We start from the raw sequence: 19,910 nt of genomic DNA on the forward strand, positions 1-19,910 counted from the left end.
TGAAAGGGAAAGGCGGCTTGCTGTTATCTGATTCTGTCGCATCTCAGTTCTTATAGAATGGGAGCTGTGCTCCACCCCTGCCTTATCTTCCAGGAGACCCCTGTTATTCTCTGGGCTTTCCGCGTGGCTCCTCGCTTCTCTTTAGTCCCATGTAGAAACAGCGGAGTTCTTGTTGCAGCACGCTGAGGTGATTTTCTTCTCTGAATATTCTCACCCTCACAGCTGATCCCCGCTCCTGCTTCTCCTGAACACCCCAGTAGGAGTTTCTGGTGGACAGGCCTGCTTGCCCCCAACAACATCCCACCTCGGAGCCCTGCAGTCAGCCCAGAGCACCCCTCTTGTGAGACCATAGGCTGCCCTACCATAGAGGGCTACCTCCATTTTACTTTTTGTCATTACATCTTATCATCTGGGCTGATTTTCTTTAGTTTTAAACTTCTATTTGCCAAATATCACCATCTCTAACCAGTGACAGTAAAGGTATCCACCTCTTATAGAGCTCTTAGATACACCAACACCTCATTTAGTCCCCCTGGAAGCCAGTGAGACAGGAGACATTGCTAACTCCCATTTGAAAATAAAATGAGGCACAGAAAGGTTAATCTGCTTGCCTAAGAGTACACAGCTAAGACCAGTACAGTATTTCTCTATCTTTCACGGGAAATCACCAAGTCACATGAACCCACTATGGATATTCACTATTTTGGATCAATAAAGTCAAAGAAAAAGAAAAGGAACTGTAACTACTACAGGCCAAATTTCACAGAAGGTACTTTATAACTATATTCTTTTTTTTTTTTTTTTTTTTTTTTTTTGGTTTTACAAGACAGGGTTTCTCTATATTGTTTTGGAGGCTGGACCAGCCCGGCCTCGAACTTACAGAGATCCACCTGCCTCTGCCTCCCAAGTGCTGGGATTAAAGGTGTGCACCACCACCGCCCGGCTTATAACTATATTCTTTAATCTTGACCTGAAACATGTGTTGCCATTAGAGTCTTGTTCAAAGACATTGGCTCCAAGAATGATATGGCTACAATTCAGGGCCCATTGGTGTTTGACTTGAAAAAGCTGTAGTATCTATTTGCAGTGTTTCCCAGGATATCTCAGAGATTTGTAAGGTAATTTCTTGTGTGGCAGAAACACAGGCTAAGGGAGTTGAATTATTTAGAGAGAAATTTATTTCCCTTTAATTTGATTTCAATCCCTCCATTACAGGATTTCTACTGGACTTGTGTTCTTTTGGGATGGATATTTCTTCTTCTACTAAAGCAGGGAGCTCCCAGGAACATGAGCAATGCCAGCAGAGAACTTAAATTTAAAAAGTGTTTGCTTTTGTCTCTAGCCTCTGTTTTACTAGTGTGTTACTGGGTTTCTGCCTATACAGAGCGACCTGTTTGCTTGTATTTTAAAAGCCAAGTCAATTTAAATAACCCTTTAAGATAGCAGAAACAGAGGGCAGTAGAGTGTGGGAAACTATGTGCTGTATCCATCAGTATTGACAGGGCACCCTTATGATAGAGGTATGGAAAGATCTCAAAAATCATTGCAGTAGATTGGATCTAATTCTACTCAATAGATCTTTCATTCAGTCACACAATCAAATAATCTGATCATCAAATAGTTGTAGGTGTTTTCTAGGTATTTTTATTTAGTGAGAGGTGAGCTTGGGTTCAGATCCCAATAGGAGCCTGATTACTTAGGAGCCTTTGAGTGGGGGCCTGTCATTTAACTTCTATGAGTCTGTCCATTTTCTTTTAATGAGGCAAGTATCTATATCTTGGTTCTGTGGGGAAATGTGGGCAAGGTGGAACACATGTGCCACCCATGTCTGCCAGCTAGCAGGCACTCAGAAAACCTTCCATGTGATGGTTTAGTTCTTGGGACAGCAGTAATCCATATACGAAATAGGTAGCCATTCTTTATTAGCCAGGATGCTTTGACCCTCCTCTATCCCTCCTTCCCTTTTTTCTTTCTTTCGCTGACTGACAGGGTCTCACTATGTAGCTAGGCTGGCTGTTACCTCATACTCCTGCCTCAGCCTTCTAGGCCCTCAGATTCTAGGTGCACACCACAATTGTGGTGAACTAGGATGTTAATTAACCAGGATGCTTGTCCATTCCCTGACCCAACTCCATAGTGTGAGTAATTCTGTGTTTCCTGCTGGTTGATGGTTCACACTGCAGTTCTCTTTTAGATTGTTTTTGCTTGTGAGACAGGGCCTGGCTAGGTAGCCCCATATGGTCTTGGACCCAAGTCCTTCCAGTCCCAGCTTCCAGAGTGCTGGGAGTAGCAAGGGTGTGGTACCATACTCAGTCTACAAGTCTCTTCCACTTCAAATGTTTCCTTCTGTTATTCTTCAAACCTAAGAAGTTCATGATAAGATTAAGTTTGCTTTGGCATTTTCCCCTAGTATCCAGCATGTTAATTTCAGCTATGGAAAACCAGGGGAGAGTAGTGAAGAAAAAGAATATGAGCTTGATTATATTTATTTCTCACCAAGGTGTATTTTGCAGCAGATCACAGGAATCAGCAATTCTTGGCTAGCATTCGGCATATTGGATAGTGATATGCACAAATGAGCTTTACCAAAAATGGCTGGCAGGTTTATTTCCTCTATTCTGTGCCTTAACTACAACTAGAACATCAATGTGCATCTCTACTGTGGAAGAGAGGAGGTGCACATATGCCCAGGAGAAAGACTCTAAGGTGTGTGTTCCTTTGCAAAACATTGCTAATCATGTATGCCCTTGCTGGATCATATTTGTGAAGAAGGATGCCATAGTTCAGGAATTCCTGTACGATTCCATTTTGGAGACTCCACTGAATGCTGAAATCACAAGTTCCTATGTACCTTACACAGGACCCTCTCAGTGTTACGATCCATTCTTATGGGAACTGTAATAATTAGTTTCCTCAATTTGATGGGATTTGGAAACACGTAGGATATAAACCCCTGTGCATGTCTGGGAAAGGGTCCAGAGAGAGGCTTAATTGAGCAAGGAAGTTCCACTTGAGTGTGAGTGGCACCATCCCATGGACTGGGGTCCTGGGCTAAGGAACAATGAGAAAGTGAGCTGAGCACCAGCATCCATCTCTCCCTGCTTCCTGACTATAGATGCAATGCCACAGCTGCCTCACACTCCTGCCGCTGTGCCTTCCCCGCCACGATGGACTGCATGCTCTCAAACTGCGAAACGAAATAAACCCATTCTCCCTGAAGTTGCTATTCTCAGGTACTTTGTCACAGCCAGGGAGAAAAATGGCTACAACAGAAATCATCTCTAAATCTATAACTAAGAGACACCTTCTACCAAATCCACTCTGCCCTGGAAGGAGTCGCAATTATTAATCACTCACCAAAAATACACTAGCTACCTTCTGAGCACTTAGTGTAGAAACTTCTGTTAAAGCACACCCCCCTTTCAAATTACAGACATCCAAACAGAAAACAGGGAGATGGGGTGTGGGACAAGGAGTGTTAGTTGTGTGATTGAGTGACAGGGCTGGATGGATGTGGGCATGTGCTGACTGACTTAGCTCATCTGTTTACCGCTCTACACTGTCTTTCTCATGAGAGGCACGGGGTACTTCCTCTGGAACTCCCCACTACAGCAGTACTTCCCCATCACTGTCCGGCCTTGTACAAACATATGGCTTCTCTTTTCTTTTCAACCCTTCCCCCCTCGGCTTTGTCAAGTAGATATCCTAGCTTTAGAAATAAAATGTTTTACCTTTCAGACAGGTGGCATTTGGGGGCTAACTTAAGTGGAAAGAGCAACTAGCCAACATAAGTCATGCATCAGAATACCTCAGAATGACTGAGGGTTGTTACCTTGATGAATTTTGACTCAATTATAGCTTCCAAGATGCGCAAAGTCTAGGGCTTGATTACTCATTATAAAATGGGTAGTTTAGAAGATGCAACATACTTTTGAAATACTATAACTTTGGAATTTTCATGTCATTTCATTTCACAGAGAAAATGAAAACACAAGTCTGTGAAGAGCTCTTCCTCAAGGCTGTGTACACGTTAGAGTAACCAAGCAGAAGGCCTCAGCCTGCCTGACTCGGGAGTCTTTGGGGACACTGCCTCAGCCCATTCTGTGTTGTTTTAACAAAACACAGAAGGCGGTGAACTTTATTGCTAATGAGGCTCAAGATTCTGGTACAGGAGGGTCCAAGAGGCGAGGTGCCACCATCCAGGTCTGTCTGTGTCACAACAGGGTGAAGAAGCAGAAAGGGCTGGCCATACACTTGAGGTGGCTTCCCATTATAATGACCCGTTCTTCAAAGACAGATGTCATTCATTTGTTAGTGTGGACACTCAGGATTTAATTAACTTCCACTAAACAGCCCCCTTTAAAGCTTCTGCCAAGTTAACGCCACTGTGCTGGAGGCTAAACCCCAACACAGGAACCTTTGAGGAACTCATAACCAAACCATAGTAAAGGCTTTTTAAAATATGAATGTCCAAACACCAATTTGACTTCTTTAGATGAAGTTCTCTTTTTTCTTTTCTTTCTGTTTTCTTTTTCTTTTTTTGGGGGGGGTTTGGCCTTTTGGCTTTTGGCTTTTTGAGACAGGTTTTTCTATATAACATTGGCTCACTCTGTAGACCAGGTTGGCCTCGAACTCACAGAAATCCACCTGCCTCTGCCTCCAAGTGCTAGTATTAAAAATGTGTGCCACCACTGCCTGACTGATGCTCACTGTCTTATACAAATTGCTTTAATAGCTCTTCTTTAACTCATTCTGCTGTTAAAAAAAGTTCTTAAAGGGGTAGAGCAGACATCCATTTTGCAACTCTGCTTGGGAGCTTCTAATGTGCCGACTGTATCGAACAACTCCAGTTAGGCAAATCAAACATCTGCAATTGTAAACACTTTTACCATCTTGCCAAAACATTGCCTTCACCTTCACCTGAGTACTAATTAGGATGCATATGCTCAGGTTTGCCCCAAACCCAGAGAATAAGGATCTGTGAGGCAGACTATGGCATTGCTGCATTTAGACTGTAACTGGTAAAAAGTGATAATTGACTTTTCTAAATGATTCCCACACTAAAGGAACCCTTAAATCTCCATCTTATTGGCTCTCCCATCGACCCTCCAAAGTGGGAGATACAATCCATGTTTAACAGGTGAGGAATCTGAGGCTTTACAAAGGACACAGTTTGCTTAAGGCCAATGAATGGCGACCATGGAGCTGGAATTCAAGTTCATCTCTATGTACAACTCAATTTCATCTGTCTGCTTACTACAACTCTCAGCTGTGAGTCTAGCGGCTACTTCAGATTTTTACCAGCTAATACCAGATTCTAGCGGCTACTACCAGATTCTACTAGCCACTACCAGATTCTAGCAGCTTCTATCAGCGTGAATAGACAATGTCTGTGATTGAGGTAGGTAAACTTTGGCTCTCTGTTAAGGTAAACATGTTTGGTTTATATTTCATGTGCCATGCAGCAACTAAATTGAGCTTCAATCCAGAACTGAACTTTTGAGGTGATCAGACAAAGGATATCCCACTAGATACTTCTGGAACCTTTTTGGAGATTCTGAGATCAACTTAGCATTTTATTTGCAAGCAGGCTTTGATGACAGCTAGCACCTGTCACATCTCCAGGAAACACAAAACAAATCATTTGCATGATCTCCCAAGATAGTTTCTTCCTTAGGCTAATTTTGAACTTTTTCCATTAAACAACAGAAGTTTAGTTTTCTGGCCTTGCTATACAGTGTTCTTGAAATGTGAGAAGGAGCTAGCAGGCTTTATACAGCTGCTGTTCTTCAGGTAACTCTGTTGTGTGCATGAGGCCCATGCTCTGTTCTGTGTGTGAACATTGCAGGGGGCACCCTTCATTTTAGAAACACTGTCCCAGCCACATCCCATTCCTCGGTTATAGTATTTAATTGACTCTTCACATTGCTGTGACAGAAAAGCTGACAAGAAGCAGTGTGAGAAAGAAAGGCCTTGCATTGGCTCACAATTTGAGGGGTACATCTATCAGGGCAGGGCAGGCGCAGTAGCAGGAGTGGTCACATGGCATTTGCAGTCAGGAAGAAGAGAGAAGTGGGTGCTGTGCTCAGTCCACCTCCTCCTCTTTGATGGGTGCTGGTGCTTAGTTCACTTTTCCTTTTTTATTCAGTCTTAGACTCATGGCATGGTGCCATCCACGTTCAGGGTGAGTCTTTCTTGCCCAGTTACTTTCTGTGAACGCCCTCACAGACACACTTAAAGGTGTGTGTCCATAGTGGTTCTAAAGCTCCTTGGGTTGATAATCAAGATCAGCCATCACACTGTGTATATCAAGAGTCACTGGAAATTGAAAATCAGAATGACTGGGGTGTACTCTGTACCAGGGTCCCTCAAGCATCATCACCGTCTAATTCTCCCTCCTCCGCCCCATCTTCATCCACACCTGGAAGATGGAGGATGATGGGAAGAGGGAAACATCAATGACAGAAAAAAGTGTTGTTTTGTTTCTGTCTAAGACGTAAGTATGAAAAGAAATGCTATTTCTTAAATGTATCTGGGTTACAAGATAGTTTTAGATTTTGCAAAAAAATTAAATCACCTGTACAAATTTACAATGATCAATAGAAGAATATTCTGACGAAGGCTAGACACAAGGATCAATGAACCCACACAAATACGAGCTATTGGTTTGTGGCAAAGAGTCAATAGTGTGGGCTGGAGTGAGTGGGCACTGGTATGCAAAAGTAAGAGTCTCAACTTTCACTCTACATTCTGTACAAGCACTAACTCAAAGTGGATTACAAATCTAAATGCAAAATGTACAGCTACTAAATGTTCAGAAAAAATAATTTCTATTTGAGCTGCTGAGAGATCCTAGATATGAAATCAGAAGTGTGAGACATGAGAGACAACACCCATACACTAGATCACAGGAAGCATCTTTGCAAAGACACGATTTAAAAAAAATAGAAAAGCAGGCTGAGAGATGATATTTACAAACCATATACCTGATAATGGACTTACATCTGAAATAAATAAAGAACACTCAACACTTCACTAGGAAACGAAGAACCCAATTAAAAACTGTCAGGTGGTTTGCATACACAGTTTAGCAACCAAGATAAAGGGCTAGCCAATAAGCACATTAAAATGGCTATCCAGTAAGCATGCTAAGATGAGCTTAACATCATTGGTCCCTGGAGCACTGCAAACTGAAACCACAACAAGGTATTTCCACACATCTGTTGGGATGACATAGAGTAACAGAACAATGTCAATACCAGGAGTAGCTGAAACCCTCAGACACTGCTGATGGCAATGTAAAGCTGGCACAACTAACATGGAATGCTCTGGCAATTTTCTATACATTTATTTACAATGGACTTAGAGTCTAGAAATTCAATGTAATTAACCAGAAAATTAAAATGTATGTCCAAGCAGAAACCTATTTGTAAGCGTTTGTTGCAACTTGATTTAAAATTGCCACAAATGCGAAACTGTCCAAATGCCCTTCAGCTGTGTGAAATGGATCATCAAAATGCAGCACATACCTACAAAAGGACACCACTCAATAACAAAAAGAAATAAACTATTGATACAGACAGCAACATGGCTGAACCTCTAGTGCATTGCACTGAGAGAAAGAAGCCAGATAGCAAAGAGTATGTACAGTATATGTTATATACATGTGTAGACATATCACAGTGAATTCCATAAGCAATATAAGGAACATATATTAATAATAAAAGAATATGTAATTACACAAAGAGCATATAATCCCATTTTGATTATGGAGGTCATCCTAATACTGTATTTGTCAAAATGCACAGACTTTTTAGTGACAGAGAAAATTTTACTCTATGTAAACTTGAATACTTTTAATATGAAAATACATCTCTAATCATCACATTAAACTTCTATAGATGGTATATATCTACAGACTATACATAAGGAAAGAGTTAATAAGCAATGGCACATGGAATCATAATGAGTCAGGTTTCTCTACAGTCTTGAAAAGATACCCTTGACCCAGAAATTGAAATAACTGCAATGCCCATGAATGGGGGGACAAGGTAATAAACTATAGCATGCTAAGGGAAATATATAGTCACTTAAAAATTAGGGTTACGACAGAGCTTCCCATCCCAGCAGGAGCCAAGCACCCCAGATTCCAGGTCTTCTCTTCCACCAATGAGACCAGGAAAACAGGACCAGAACTAGGATGATGAATAGAAGAACTACCAGAGTATTGGACTTGCTAGCACCCACCGAAAGGGAACTCTGGACCCCTAACCACCAGACCAGTAAGGGGCTCTTTCTGCACCCAGTAGAAGAAGAGATGGGAAAGAGACAATACAAAAACACACTCAGCAACAGAAAAACAAATATGACACCATCAGATTCTAGAGACTCCACACCAGTAAGACTCCAACATTCCAATGCAAATGAAGTAGAAGAGAATGACCTTAAAAACAACTTCATGAAAATGATAGAGGCCCTAAAAGAGGATAAAGGAAAATCCCTCAAAAAATGGATGAAAAAAACAAACCAAAAAATGCAAGAAATGGAAGAAAAAACAAAGCAAAAAAATACAAGAAATGGAAGAAAGAACAAACCAAGAAATTCATAAAATGCAACAAATGGACAAAAAGATAAACCAAAAATTGCAAGAAACAATTCAAACAGTGCAAGAGTTGAAAACTGAAATAGAAACAATAAAAAAACACAATCTGAAGAAAGGTTGGAAATAGAAAAGCTGGGCAAATGGTCAGATACTACCAATACAAGCACTACCAACAGAATACAAGAGATGGAAGAGAGAATCTCAGGTGTTGAAGATACACTAGGAGGAATGGATTCATCGACCAAAGAAAATCTTAAGTCCAACAAATCCTTAACACAAAACATCCAGGAAATATGGGACACCATGAAAAGACCAAACCTAAGAATAATAGGTATAGAAGAAGGTGAAGAAAACCACCTCAAAGGGGCAGAAAACATATTCAACAAAATCATAGAAGAAAACTTTCCCAACCTAAAGAAAGACATGCTAATGAAGGTACAAGAAGCTTACAGAACACCAAATAGAGTGGATCACAAAAGAAATCCCCTCGCCACATAATAATCAAGACCCCAAATATACAGAATAAAGAAAGAATATTAAGAGCAGCTAAGGAAAAAGGCCAAGTAACATATAAAGGCAAACCTATCAGAATTACACTTGATTTCTCCATGGAAACTCTGAAAGCCAGAAGGTTCTGGATAGGTATTCTGCCAACACTAAGAGACCATGGAAGCCAGCACAGGCTACTATACCGGACAAAGCTCTCAATCACTATAGATGGAGAAAACAAGATATTTCATGACAAATCTAGATTCAAGCAATACGTATCCACTAACCAAGATCTACAGAAAGTTTTGGAAGGAAAACTCCAACCCAAGGAAGTTAACTACAACCAGAAAAACATAGGCATTGGATAATCCCACTTTACCAACAGCCAAAAGAACAAAGAGGTGGAATTCCACACATAATTCCACCACCAACAACCATTCCAAATCAAAGAAGAATGAGCAATCAATGGTCATTAATATCCCTCGATATTAATGGCCTTAACTCACCCATAAAACGACACAGGCTAACAGAATGGATTCAGAGACAGAACGCATCCTTCTGCTGCATATAAGAAACACACCTCACTCTCAAAGACAGACATTACCTGAGAGTTAAAAGTTGGAAAAGATTTTCCAATCAAATGGACTCAAGAAACAAGCAGAGGTAGCAATCCTAATATTTAACAAATTAGACTTTAAAATAAAATCAATCAAAAGAGATGAAGGAGTTCATTACATACTCATCACAGGCGAAATCCACCAAGATGAAGTTTCTATCCTGAACATCCATGCCCCAAACACAAAGGCATCCACGTTCATAAAAGAAACATTAATAAAATTTAAATCACATATAAAGCCCCACACACTTATAGTGGGAGATTTCAACACCCTACTCTCACCACTATGCAGGAATACCAGACAGAAACTCAACAAAGAAGCAAAGGGTCTCATACAAGTAATGACCCAACTGGGATTAACAGACATCTATAGAACATTTCATCCACATAAAAAAGAATATACCTTCTTCTCACCACCACATGGAACCTTCTCAAAAATTGACCACATACTTGGCAACATATCAAACCTCAGCAGCTACAAAAAAATTGGAATAACTCCATGCATCTTATCAGAGCACCATGTGTTAAAATTAGCATTCAACAACAACACAAATTCCAGAACCCCTACAAACTCATGGAAATTGAATAATGCACAACTGCACCATTCCTGGGTCAAAGAAGAAATAAAAAAGGAAATTAAAGACTTCTGAGAATTCAATGAGAATGAAGATACAACATACCCAAACCTATGGGACACTTTGAAAAGCAATGCTACGGGGCAAGTTCATAGCACTAAGTGCCCACATGAAGAAACTGGAGAATAGTTATACAAGAGAATTAACATCACAGCTGAAAGCTCTAGAGCACAAAGAAGCAAACTCCCCCAGGAGGCGTAGACACCAGGAAATAATCAAATTGATGGCTGAAATCAATAAAGTAGAAAGTAGGAAAACAATAGAAAGAATCAATGCAACGAAGAGTTGGTTCTTTGAGAAAATCAACAAGATAGACAAACCTTTGTCCAAATTTACCAAACAGCAGAGTATGAACATGCAAATTAACAAAATCAGAAATGAAAAGGGAGACATAACAACAGACTCTGAGGAAATTCCGAGAATCATCAGGTCATACTTTGAAAACCTGTACTCCACAAAATTTGAAAATTTAAAGGAAATGGATGACTTCCTGGATAGCTATCACTTGCCAAAATTAAATCAAGAACAGATAGACAATTTAAATAGACCTATAACCCCTATGGAAATAGAAGCAGTTATCAAAAGTCTCCCAACCAAAAAAAGCCCAGGTCCAGATGGCCTCAGTGCAGAATTCTACCAGAAATTCAAAGAACAGCTTATACCAATTCTTCTCAAAGCATTCCATGAAATAGAACCAGAAGGGTCTTTGCCAAACTTTTTCTATGAGGCTTCAATAACCTTGATCCCCAAGCCAAACAAAGACACAACTAAGAAAGAGAACTTCAGAACAATATCCCTCATGAACATTGATGCAAAAATACTCAATAAAATACTGGCAAATCGTATCCAAGAACACTTCAAAACAATCATTCACCATGATCAAGTAGGTTTCATTCCAGGGATGCAGGGATGGTTCAACATACAAAAATCCATCAATGTAATTCACTATATAAACAAGCTGAAAAGCAAAAATCACATGATCATCTCACTAGATGCAGAAAAAGCCTTTGACAAAATCCAACACCCCTTCATGATAAAGGTCTTGGAGAGATCTGGGATAACAGGAACATACCTAAACATAATAAAAGCTATATACAGCAAACCAACAGCCAACATCAAACTAAATGGACAGAAACTCAATGCAATTTTGCTAAAATTAGGAACAAGACAAGGCTGTCCACCCTCTCTCTACCTTTTCAAGTTCTAGCCAGAGCCATATGACAACGAAAGATCAAAGGGATACAAATTGGAAAGGAAGAGGTCAAACTTTCACTGTTTACAGATGATATGATAGTTTACATAAATGACCCAAAGAACAGTACCACGGAACTCTTACAGCTGATTAACACCTTCAGAAAAATGGCAGGCTACAAGTTCAACTCAAGAAAATCAGTAGCCCTACTATATACAGACGATAAAAGAGCTGAGAAAGAAATCAGAGAAACATCGTCCTTTATAATTGCCACAAACAACATAAAATACCTTGGGGTATTGCTAACCAAACAAGTGAAAGATCTGTATCGTAAGAACTTTGAGTCTTAAAATAAAGAAATTAAAGAAGCCCTCAGAAAATGAAAAGATCTCCAATGCTCTTGGATAGGTAGGATTAATGTAGTAAAAATGGTAATCCTGCCAAAAGCAATCTACAGATTCAATGCATTAAAATACCAGCACAATTCTTCACAGACCTTGAAAGAATAATAATCAATTTTGTATGGAAAAAAAGACCCAGGATAGCCAAAACAACCCTGTTCAACAAGGCAATGTCCAGAGGCATCACCATCCCTGACTTCAATCTCTATTATAGATCTATAGTCCTGAAAACAGCTTGGTACTGGCACAAAAATAGACAGGTAGACCAATGGAATCAAATTGAAAACCCTGATATTAACCCACACCTGTATGAACATCTGATCTTTGACAAAGAAGCTAAAAATATACAATGGAATAAAGAAAGCATCTTCAACAAATGGTGCTGGCATAACTGGAAGCTGGCATATAGAAGAATGTGGATTGATCCATGTTTATCGCCATGCACAAACCTTAAGTCCAAATGGATCAAAGACCTCAACATAAATCCAGCCTCGCTGAACCTCTTATAAGAGAAAGTGGGTGGTACCCTTGAACGAATTGGTACAGGAGACAGCTTCCTGAACATAACACCAGTAGTACAGACAGTGAGATCAACAATTGATAATGGGACCTCTTGAAACTGAGAAGCTTCTGTAAGGCAAAGGAAACAATCAGGAAGACAAAAAGGCAGCCCACAGAATGGGGACAGATATTCACTAACCCCACATCTGACAGAGGGTTGATCTCCAAAATTTACAAAGAACTCAAGAAGCAAGTCTCCAAAGCACCAAAGGATCCAATTAAAAAGTGAGCTACTGGACTAATTAGAGAATTCTCAATAGAGGAGACTAAAATGGATGAGAGGCACTTGAAAAAGTGCTCAACATCCTTAGCCATCTGGGAAATGCAAATCAAAGCAACTCTGAGATACCATCTCACTCCTGTCAGAATGGCTAAAATCAAAAACACCAAAGACAATTTATGCTGGAGAGGATGTGGAGAAAGGGGAACACTCCTCCACTGATGGTGGGAGTGCCAACTTGTTCAGCCACTTTGGAAATCAATATGGAGATTCCTCAGAAAAAATGGGAATAAACCTACCACAAGACCCAGTAACTCCACTCTTAGGCATATATCCAAAAGATGCCCATTCATACAACAAGGATGTCTGTTCCACTATGTTCATAGTAACATTATTTGTAATAGCCAGGATTTGGAAGCAACCTAGATGCCCCCCAACCAAAGAGTGGATAGAGACAATGTGGTACATTTACACAATGGAGTACTATTCAGCAGAAAAAAACAATGGAATCCTGAGATTTGCAGGCAAATTGATGGCACTAGAAGAAACCATCCTGAGTGAGGTAACCCAGTCACAAAAACAGAAACATGGCCTGTACTCTCTCATATATGGATTTTAGACATAGATCTGGGGAGTGCCAGCCTACAATCCCATGGCCAGAGAGTCTGGGAAACAGAACTTTCATTCAGTGGCTGATGGAAGCAGAGGCAGACTCCCACAGCTAAGCACTGAGCTGAACTCAAGTTATCCAGTGACAGAGAGGGAGGACTGATGACCAAAGGGATTAAGACTGGGCTGGTTTAACCCCCAGAAACAGCTGACCTGACAAGGGTTAGCTCTTCAATCCCAGACTGATGGCTGGGAATCCAGTATGGGACTGATCAAGACCCCTTGAACATGGGTGTCAGTGAGGAGGCCTAGGTAATCTATTGAGCCTTGGGCAGTAGATCAGTATTTATCCCGGGTATACAAATGGGCTATGGGCTCCCACCCTGAACTCTTGGGGGAGGGTCTAGGCCCTGCCCTGGATGAAATGACAGACTATGGACACCCCCATGGAAGCCTCACCCTCCCTGGGGAAATGAGGGGATATTGGGGCGGTTGGTGGGAGGGCACGGGAGGAGAGGAGGGAAAGGGAGAGAGACCTGGAATTGACATGTGAAGCAACCCTGTTTCTAATTTAAATTTAAATTTAAAAATAAAAATATATATATATAAAATTAGGGTTACTTCCATTTGCTAGCTTGGACTCTACAAAGAGTGCATACTTCCTGAATGCTTAAAAAAGATTTACATCTGTAGCCATTTATTTCTATGAAGTTCAGAGCAGAAAATAATACCATGAGTAGTGTTTTGAGGAAGAATATATTTAGGCTGCTGCAGGCAAATTCCTGGGGAGCTGGTGAACAATCTGGGGGTGTTTCCAAAACTATTCAGTTGTGTCAAGTTTGAATTAGCTTCATCTGGTTTTCAGCGTCTTTGGTATATTTTGCAGCAGAATGGGTTGAAGAAGAGCTATTAATGCAATTTATGTAAGAAAGTGAGCATCAGCCAGGCATGGTGGCACACACCTCTAATCCCAGTATCAGGAGCGGAAGCAAGTGGATTTCTGTGAGTTCGAGGACAGTCTCGTCTATAGAGTGAGTTCCAGGGCAGCCAGGGCTGTTACACAGAGATACCCTGTCTCAAAACAACAACAACAAAAGAAGCCACCTCTTATCCAAGAACTTGGACATGACACATGGCATGTGACATGTGTACTGCCTCCAGAAGCAACTGATACTGAATTGTATGCGTCTCACGTTCTTGCTTATTTCAGCTTGACCTTATACATTTAAGGATGCTTGAGCAACAGACTTATGAAAAATACAGTGCTGTATATCATCTTTCAGGGCACGGCTTTTTACTCAGTGTTACACTGCTAAATTCACAGACGCAGTGACATGTTTGTGATTAATTTACTTTCATGTGGTGATATCTTGCTTGTACAAACAAAGCCTGTGTGAAGGTCAGAGAATGGAACTTGCCACTGGCTAACCATAGAGGTCTGGAGGTCTGTACAGATAAACAGGAAGGAGAAAAGCCTAAACAAATAAATATGAGTCCTGAAGTTTTCCTTTTTACCCCATCCCAGACCTTTTCCTTTGCTCATACAATCACCAATCCTCAGCCTTGTTTTCTAGACATTCCCACCAACAGTGATGTTTGAAATCAAAATACTTTAATTAGAAAGACACACAATGATAAAGTTAAAAAACACACACGAAGAAGGCATTCTGATTTAACACTCATTTGAATTAAAATTATCACAAAGAAAGAGCAGAAAAAAGAATTTCAAGTTTATGGAAAGAACAAAATGTGCTGGCTTGGCTTTTTATTAATTCATCAAATAACTTATTATACTTTTTTTTGGTTTGTGAAATGCTCAGAATAAGCATTAAACGCATATCCATTTTCAGACTTATGTAAAGTGCCATCCCCAGTTAGACAATTTATAGACTGTCTACCATTGCATTGTACTGGTAGCACCAAGCTAATGGGGCAGAAAGGACATCAGTGTGTGCAAATCCTTGATATGCTGCAAGTAACTAAGTAACTATCTCATCCAGGGCACACACACACACACACACACACACACACACACACACACACACACACACACAAAAAGTCCCTGACTTTCAGTTTCTCTACCTACCAAATGGCTGCTGTAAATATTGAATGAGATATATAAATTGCCATTTACAACATTCAGCACATATAAGCCCTCTTGTGAATGTAAACATCCCTGCTTCCCTACATCCTTCCTGCTCCCTTAATACCTAACTCAGAGCTCATAATGACCATAATTGCCCTGTGCTGTGTTTCTTAACGAGAACATCCCTTCCTCTATGGAAAGATTCAGTGAGGGTTGAAGATAAATGGATGATTCTAGAAAAAAATCATCCTGAGTGAGGTAACCCAGACCCAGAGAGACAAACATGGTGTGTACTCTGTCATAAGTAAATATTAGTTGTAAAGAAAAGGATAACCATGCTACAATCCACAGTGCCAGAGAGGGTGGGTAACATCGAGGGCCCAAGGGGGAGACACAGGGATCTCCCTGGGAAGGGGAAATAGAAGAGATATTCTGGGTGGACTGGGGGCAGGTGTGGGGTGGAAACTGGGGGCTGGATGGAGTAGGAGAGTACTGAAAATGACCGGAAATGGGGGGCATTTCAGGGTCATGTAGAAACCTGATACAAGGGAAACTCCATGAATCTATAAGAACGACCCCAGCTAGGACTCCTAGCAATAGTGGATACATAGACTGAACTGGTCATCTCCCATGACCAGATTAGTCACTTCCCCAGTTGTCATCGGAGAACAGTAATCCAGTAACTGATGAAAACAGATGCAGTGACCCACGGCCAAACGTTAGGCTGAGCTCAGGAAATCCTGCTGCCGAGAGGGAGGAAGGACTGTAGGAACAGAGGGGTCAAGGACATCACAAGAAAATCCACAGAAACAACTAACCAGGCTCATAGGATCTCACAGAGTCTGAACCAACAACCGGGGAGCCTGCATTGGACTGGCCTAGGCCTTCTACATACATGTGACAGCTGTGTAGCCTGGTCTACTTGTGGGACTCCTACAATGGGAGCAGGGCTTGTCCCTAACACTTTGTCTGGCTCTTGAGATCCTATTTCTCATACTGGATTGCCTTCCCCAGCCTTAATACAAGGGGAGGAGCTTAGTCTTACTGCAGCTTGATATGCCGTGCTTTGTTGGCACCCGTGGGAGGCCTGCCATTTCTGAGAAACAGAGGAGTGGATTGAGGGGGCATGGGGTGAGCAGAAGGAGTGTTAGGGGAGGGAATGGAAGAAGGGGAGGGAGGGGAAACTTCAGTTGGGATGTAAAACAAATAAATAAAATAAATTCAAAAACAAATGAAATAAAAAGAAAAGAAATGAAAAAGCACAGGCAAACAAACAGCGAAAAACCAAACCAAACCAAACCAAAACAAAATATTTGCCACCCTTCACCCTCGTTTCCCTAGCCCTTTCCTTTCCTAAGAGAAAACACAGAAGAAAACCAGCAAAGCACCAGCCCTGGTGGTTTTATAGCTACTAATCTATAGAGGTTGCACACTCCCCAAGGTTTCTCCTGAATGCAGAATCCTGTTAGGGCACAGGAACTCCAGCTTCAGACCCTGCTTTTGCCCATTGGTCCCTTTATGGCTTTATGGGAACAAAAACTCTAGTCCAATTAAGGTAAAATCATTACAAGCTCCTTTAGCTAGCACTGGGGTAGAGGGGGACAATAAAGAGGACAACTACTAGGGTCTTTTTAAAGAAGAATGTGCCAAATATGTGTCCTAGTGCCAGATCAGGCCCACAGGGAGGGAAGGAGCATGGCTGGAAGATAAGTGTGGGACCGACAACCTGGACAGGATGAGATGAGGAGACTGCTCATCAAAGGGTTATCCAGTGCCGAAGGACCACTTTGGCCATGATTCCTCTCAAGGCTTCCATTGAGGATCATCGGGTCCCCTAAGCCTTCTCTTGAAAGTGTACTGCCGCCCCGATGGTACACACCAGTGATCTGAAATACCTTCCCCAGGGGAACAATCAATTCTGAAACTGCTTTCTCCCTGCTCAACCACATCCTCCACTAGATGTCCCATCTTCAAGTTCAAAGGCAGAGGTTTCAGATTCGATTTTCATCGGGGCTTTACGGAGACTCCGACTTTTCGTTCCAGTCCACATCAAGACATTAAATGACCAGTGGCTGCCGCCACTGCTTGCTAAAAGATTTCACATGAGTGATAAAGTGCTTTATGTTTACCCTGGTCGCTGTCCCTGATAGAGGGGAAGCAGCTGGTTAGCACCTTATTTTAAACGGAACTGAACCACTGCTCTCTTACATCCACTCAGATGTGTCTCTGAAAGCATTGGATGATGGGGACAGATGGAGTAATTTTCTGTAAGATGGGACCAGCCTCCCTGGGAACCATTCTTCTCTGTTACTTGAAATATCCAGTAACCCCACTCCCTCTCGAAGAAAGCCCATCGACGGAGGAGCACACTCATTTCCAGCTTTGGCTACGGACCATCACCTGCTCGTCGCTCCCATGCCCCTCCCCCTATCCTTTCTTACCTGCTATATGATGAAGGTGCAAGCCGAGACTCAACATCAGCGGCAGGAGGATCATGGTCTGTGTCGATCTGAAATGGACCATTGAGAGTCTCAGGGCTTGGTGAGCTTTCTCAGTCTCTGCTGGCTTAACTACTCCCAAGAGCATGGTAATGACCCAGATACAAATCTTGTGGGAGACACAGGTGACAGCAAAGGCAAGAGGAGAAGCAAGCAGTAGGTGCCTTTTCTGCAGAAGAGGGCATGTGCAGTAAGGAGGAAGAAGGCACTCTTTCTGAATTCAAATGAGATGCTCTTCTTCCTTCTGGGGTGGCCTTTTCTGGAGAAGAGGCTGAAACTCATCAGTCACCCACATCGTCTGTACCCTTTTGTGCCTCCTACCTCACTTCTAAAGTTGAGTCAGTATCAAAATCTTGAACACTAGCCTTGTTTACAAATTAAATAAGGTACGCCATGCTCTCTAGCTGGACCAGAACCTGGAGAGGGGACCCTGGAGAACAGGGGTCAGCTTGGGAGATCAGGGTTGCCGTCTCAATGCTTCCTAGTTGGTTGAGCAGAAAACATCAAGTTCTTGAGTGCTGCGACCCATCATGCCTGTTGTGTAGCTTTTTGTTGTTGTTGTTGTTTTGTGGGTTTTTTTTATTTGTTTGATATTTATATACCATTTTTTCACTCTCCCACTCTCCCACTCCTCCCACTGTCTTCCCATCCCATGCCCCACCCACTTCACCCATGGGGAATCATCAAAGTCTATCACATCATTTGGGGCAGAACCAAGGCCATCCCTGCTGTATCTAGGATGAGCAAGGTATCCCTCCATAGAGAATGGGCTCCAAGAGGCCAGTTCATGCACTAGAGAAAAATACTGGTTCCACTGCCAGCAGCCACATAGACTGCCCAAGGCCCCCAACTTACACCCACATTCAGAGGGTCTAGTTTGGTCTTACACAGGTTTCCCAGCTGTCAGTCTGGAGTCTGTGAGCTCCCACTTGCTCAGGTCAGCTATTTCTGTGGGTTTTCCCAGCATGGTCTTGACCCCTTTGCTCATCACTCTTCCCTCTCTACAACTGGATTCCAGCAATTTGGCTCAGTGCTTAGCTGTGTATCTCTGCTCAAAAGCAATCTAAAGATTCAATGCAATCCGTAGCACAATTCTTCACAGACCTTGAAAGAATAATACTCAACTTCATATGGAAAAGCAAAAAACACAGGATAGCCAAAACAATCTTGTGCAATAAAATAACTTCAGGAGGTATCACCATCCCTGACTTCAAGCTCTATTCTGGAGCTATAGTAATGAAAACAACTTGGTATTGGCACAAAAACAGACAGGTAGACCAATGGAATCAAATTGAAGGCACTGATATTAATCCACACATCTATGAACACCTGATTTTTGACAAAGAATCTAAAATTGTTCAATGAAAAAAAGAAAGCATCTTCAACAAATGGTGCTGGCATAACTGGATGCTGACATGTAGAAGACTACAGATAGATCCACATCTATCCCCATGCATGAAACTTAAGCCCAAATGGATCAAAGACTTCAACATAAATTCAGCCACACTGAACCTTTTAGAATAGAAAGAGGGAAGTACACTTGAACGAATAGGCACAGGAGAACACTTCCTTAACATAACACCAGTAGCATAGACACTGAGATCCATAATTAATAAATGGGACCACCTGAAGCTGAGAAGCTTCTGTAAGGCAAAAGACACAGTCAGCAAGACAAAAGGCAGCCCACAGAATGGGAAAATATATTCACCAACCCCACATCTCACAGAGGGCTGATCTCCAAAATACACAAAGAACTAAAGAAAGACACCAAAACACCCAATAATCCAATTAGAAATGGGGTACAGATCTAAATAGATAATTCTCAATAGAGGAATCTCAAATGGCTGAAAGGCACTTAAGAAATTGCTCAACATCCTTAGCCATCAGGGAAATGTAACTTGCCTCTTAGTGAGTTTTCTAAGCATTATTTTTAATTATTTTTTTTGGAACAGGGTCTCCTATTATCCAGGCTGACTCTACCTATGTAGCAGAGACTGACTT

The 19,910-nt window shown here is 41.6% G+C and overlaps 1 protein-coding gene across 1 annotated transcript in view; it reads right to left on the reverse strand.

The window, feature by feature from the left end:
• Pdcd1lg2 (programmed cell death 1 ligand 2) overlaps positions 1 to 19,910 on the reverse strand; it is a 60,974-nt gene that overhangs the window by 29,942 nt on the left and 11,122 nt on the right. Inside the window, exon 2 of the mRNA XM_021225180.2 lies at positions 17,853 to 17,920. Coding sequence (XP_021080839.1) covers positions 17,853 to 17,920 — 68 coding nt within the window. The remainder of the gene's footprint in view (positions 1 to 17,852; positions 17,921 to 19,910) is intronic.

The sequence above is a fragment of the Mesocricetus auratus genome, unplaced genomic scaffold (assembly GCF_017639785.1).
Source record: "Mesocricetus auratus isolate SY011 unplaced genomic scaffold, BCM_Maur_2.0 Super-Scaffold_4256, whole genome shotgun sequence".
Classification (NCBI taxonomy): Eukaryota; Metazoa; Chordata; class Mammalia; order Rodentia; family Cricetidae; genus Mesocricetus; species Mesocricetus auratus.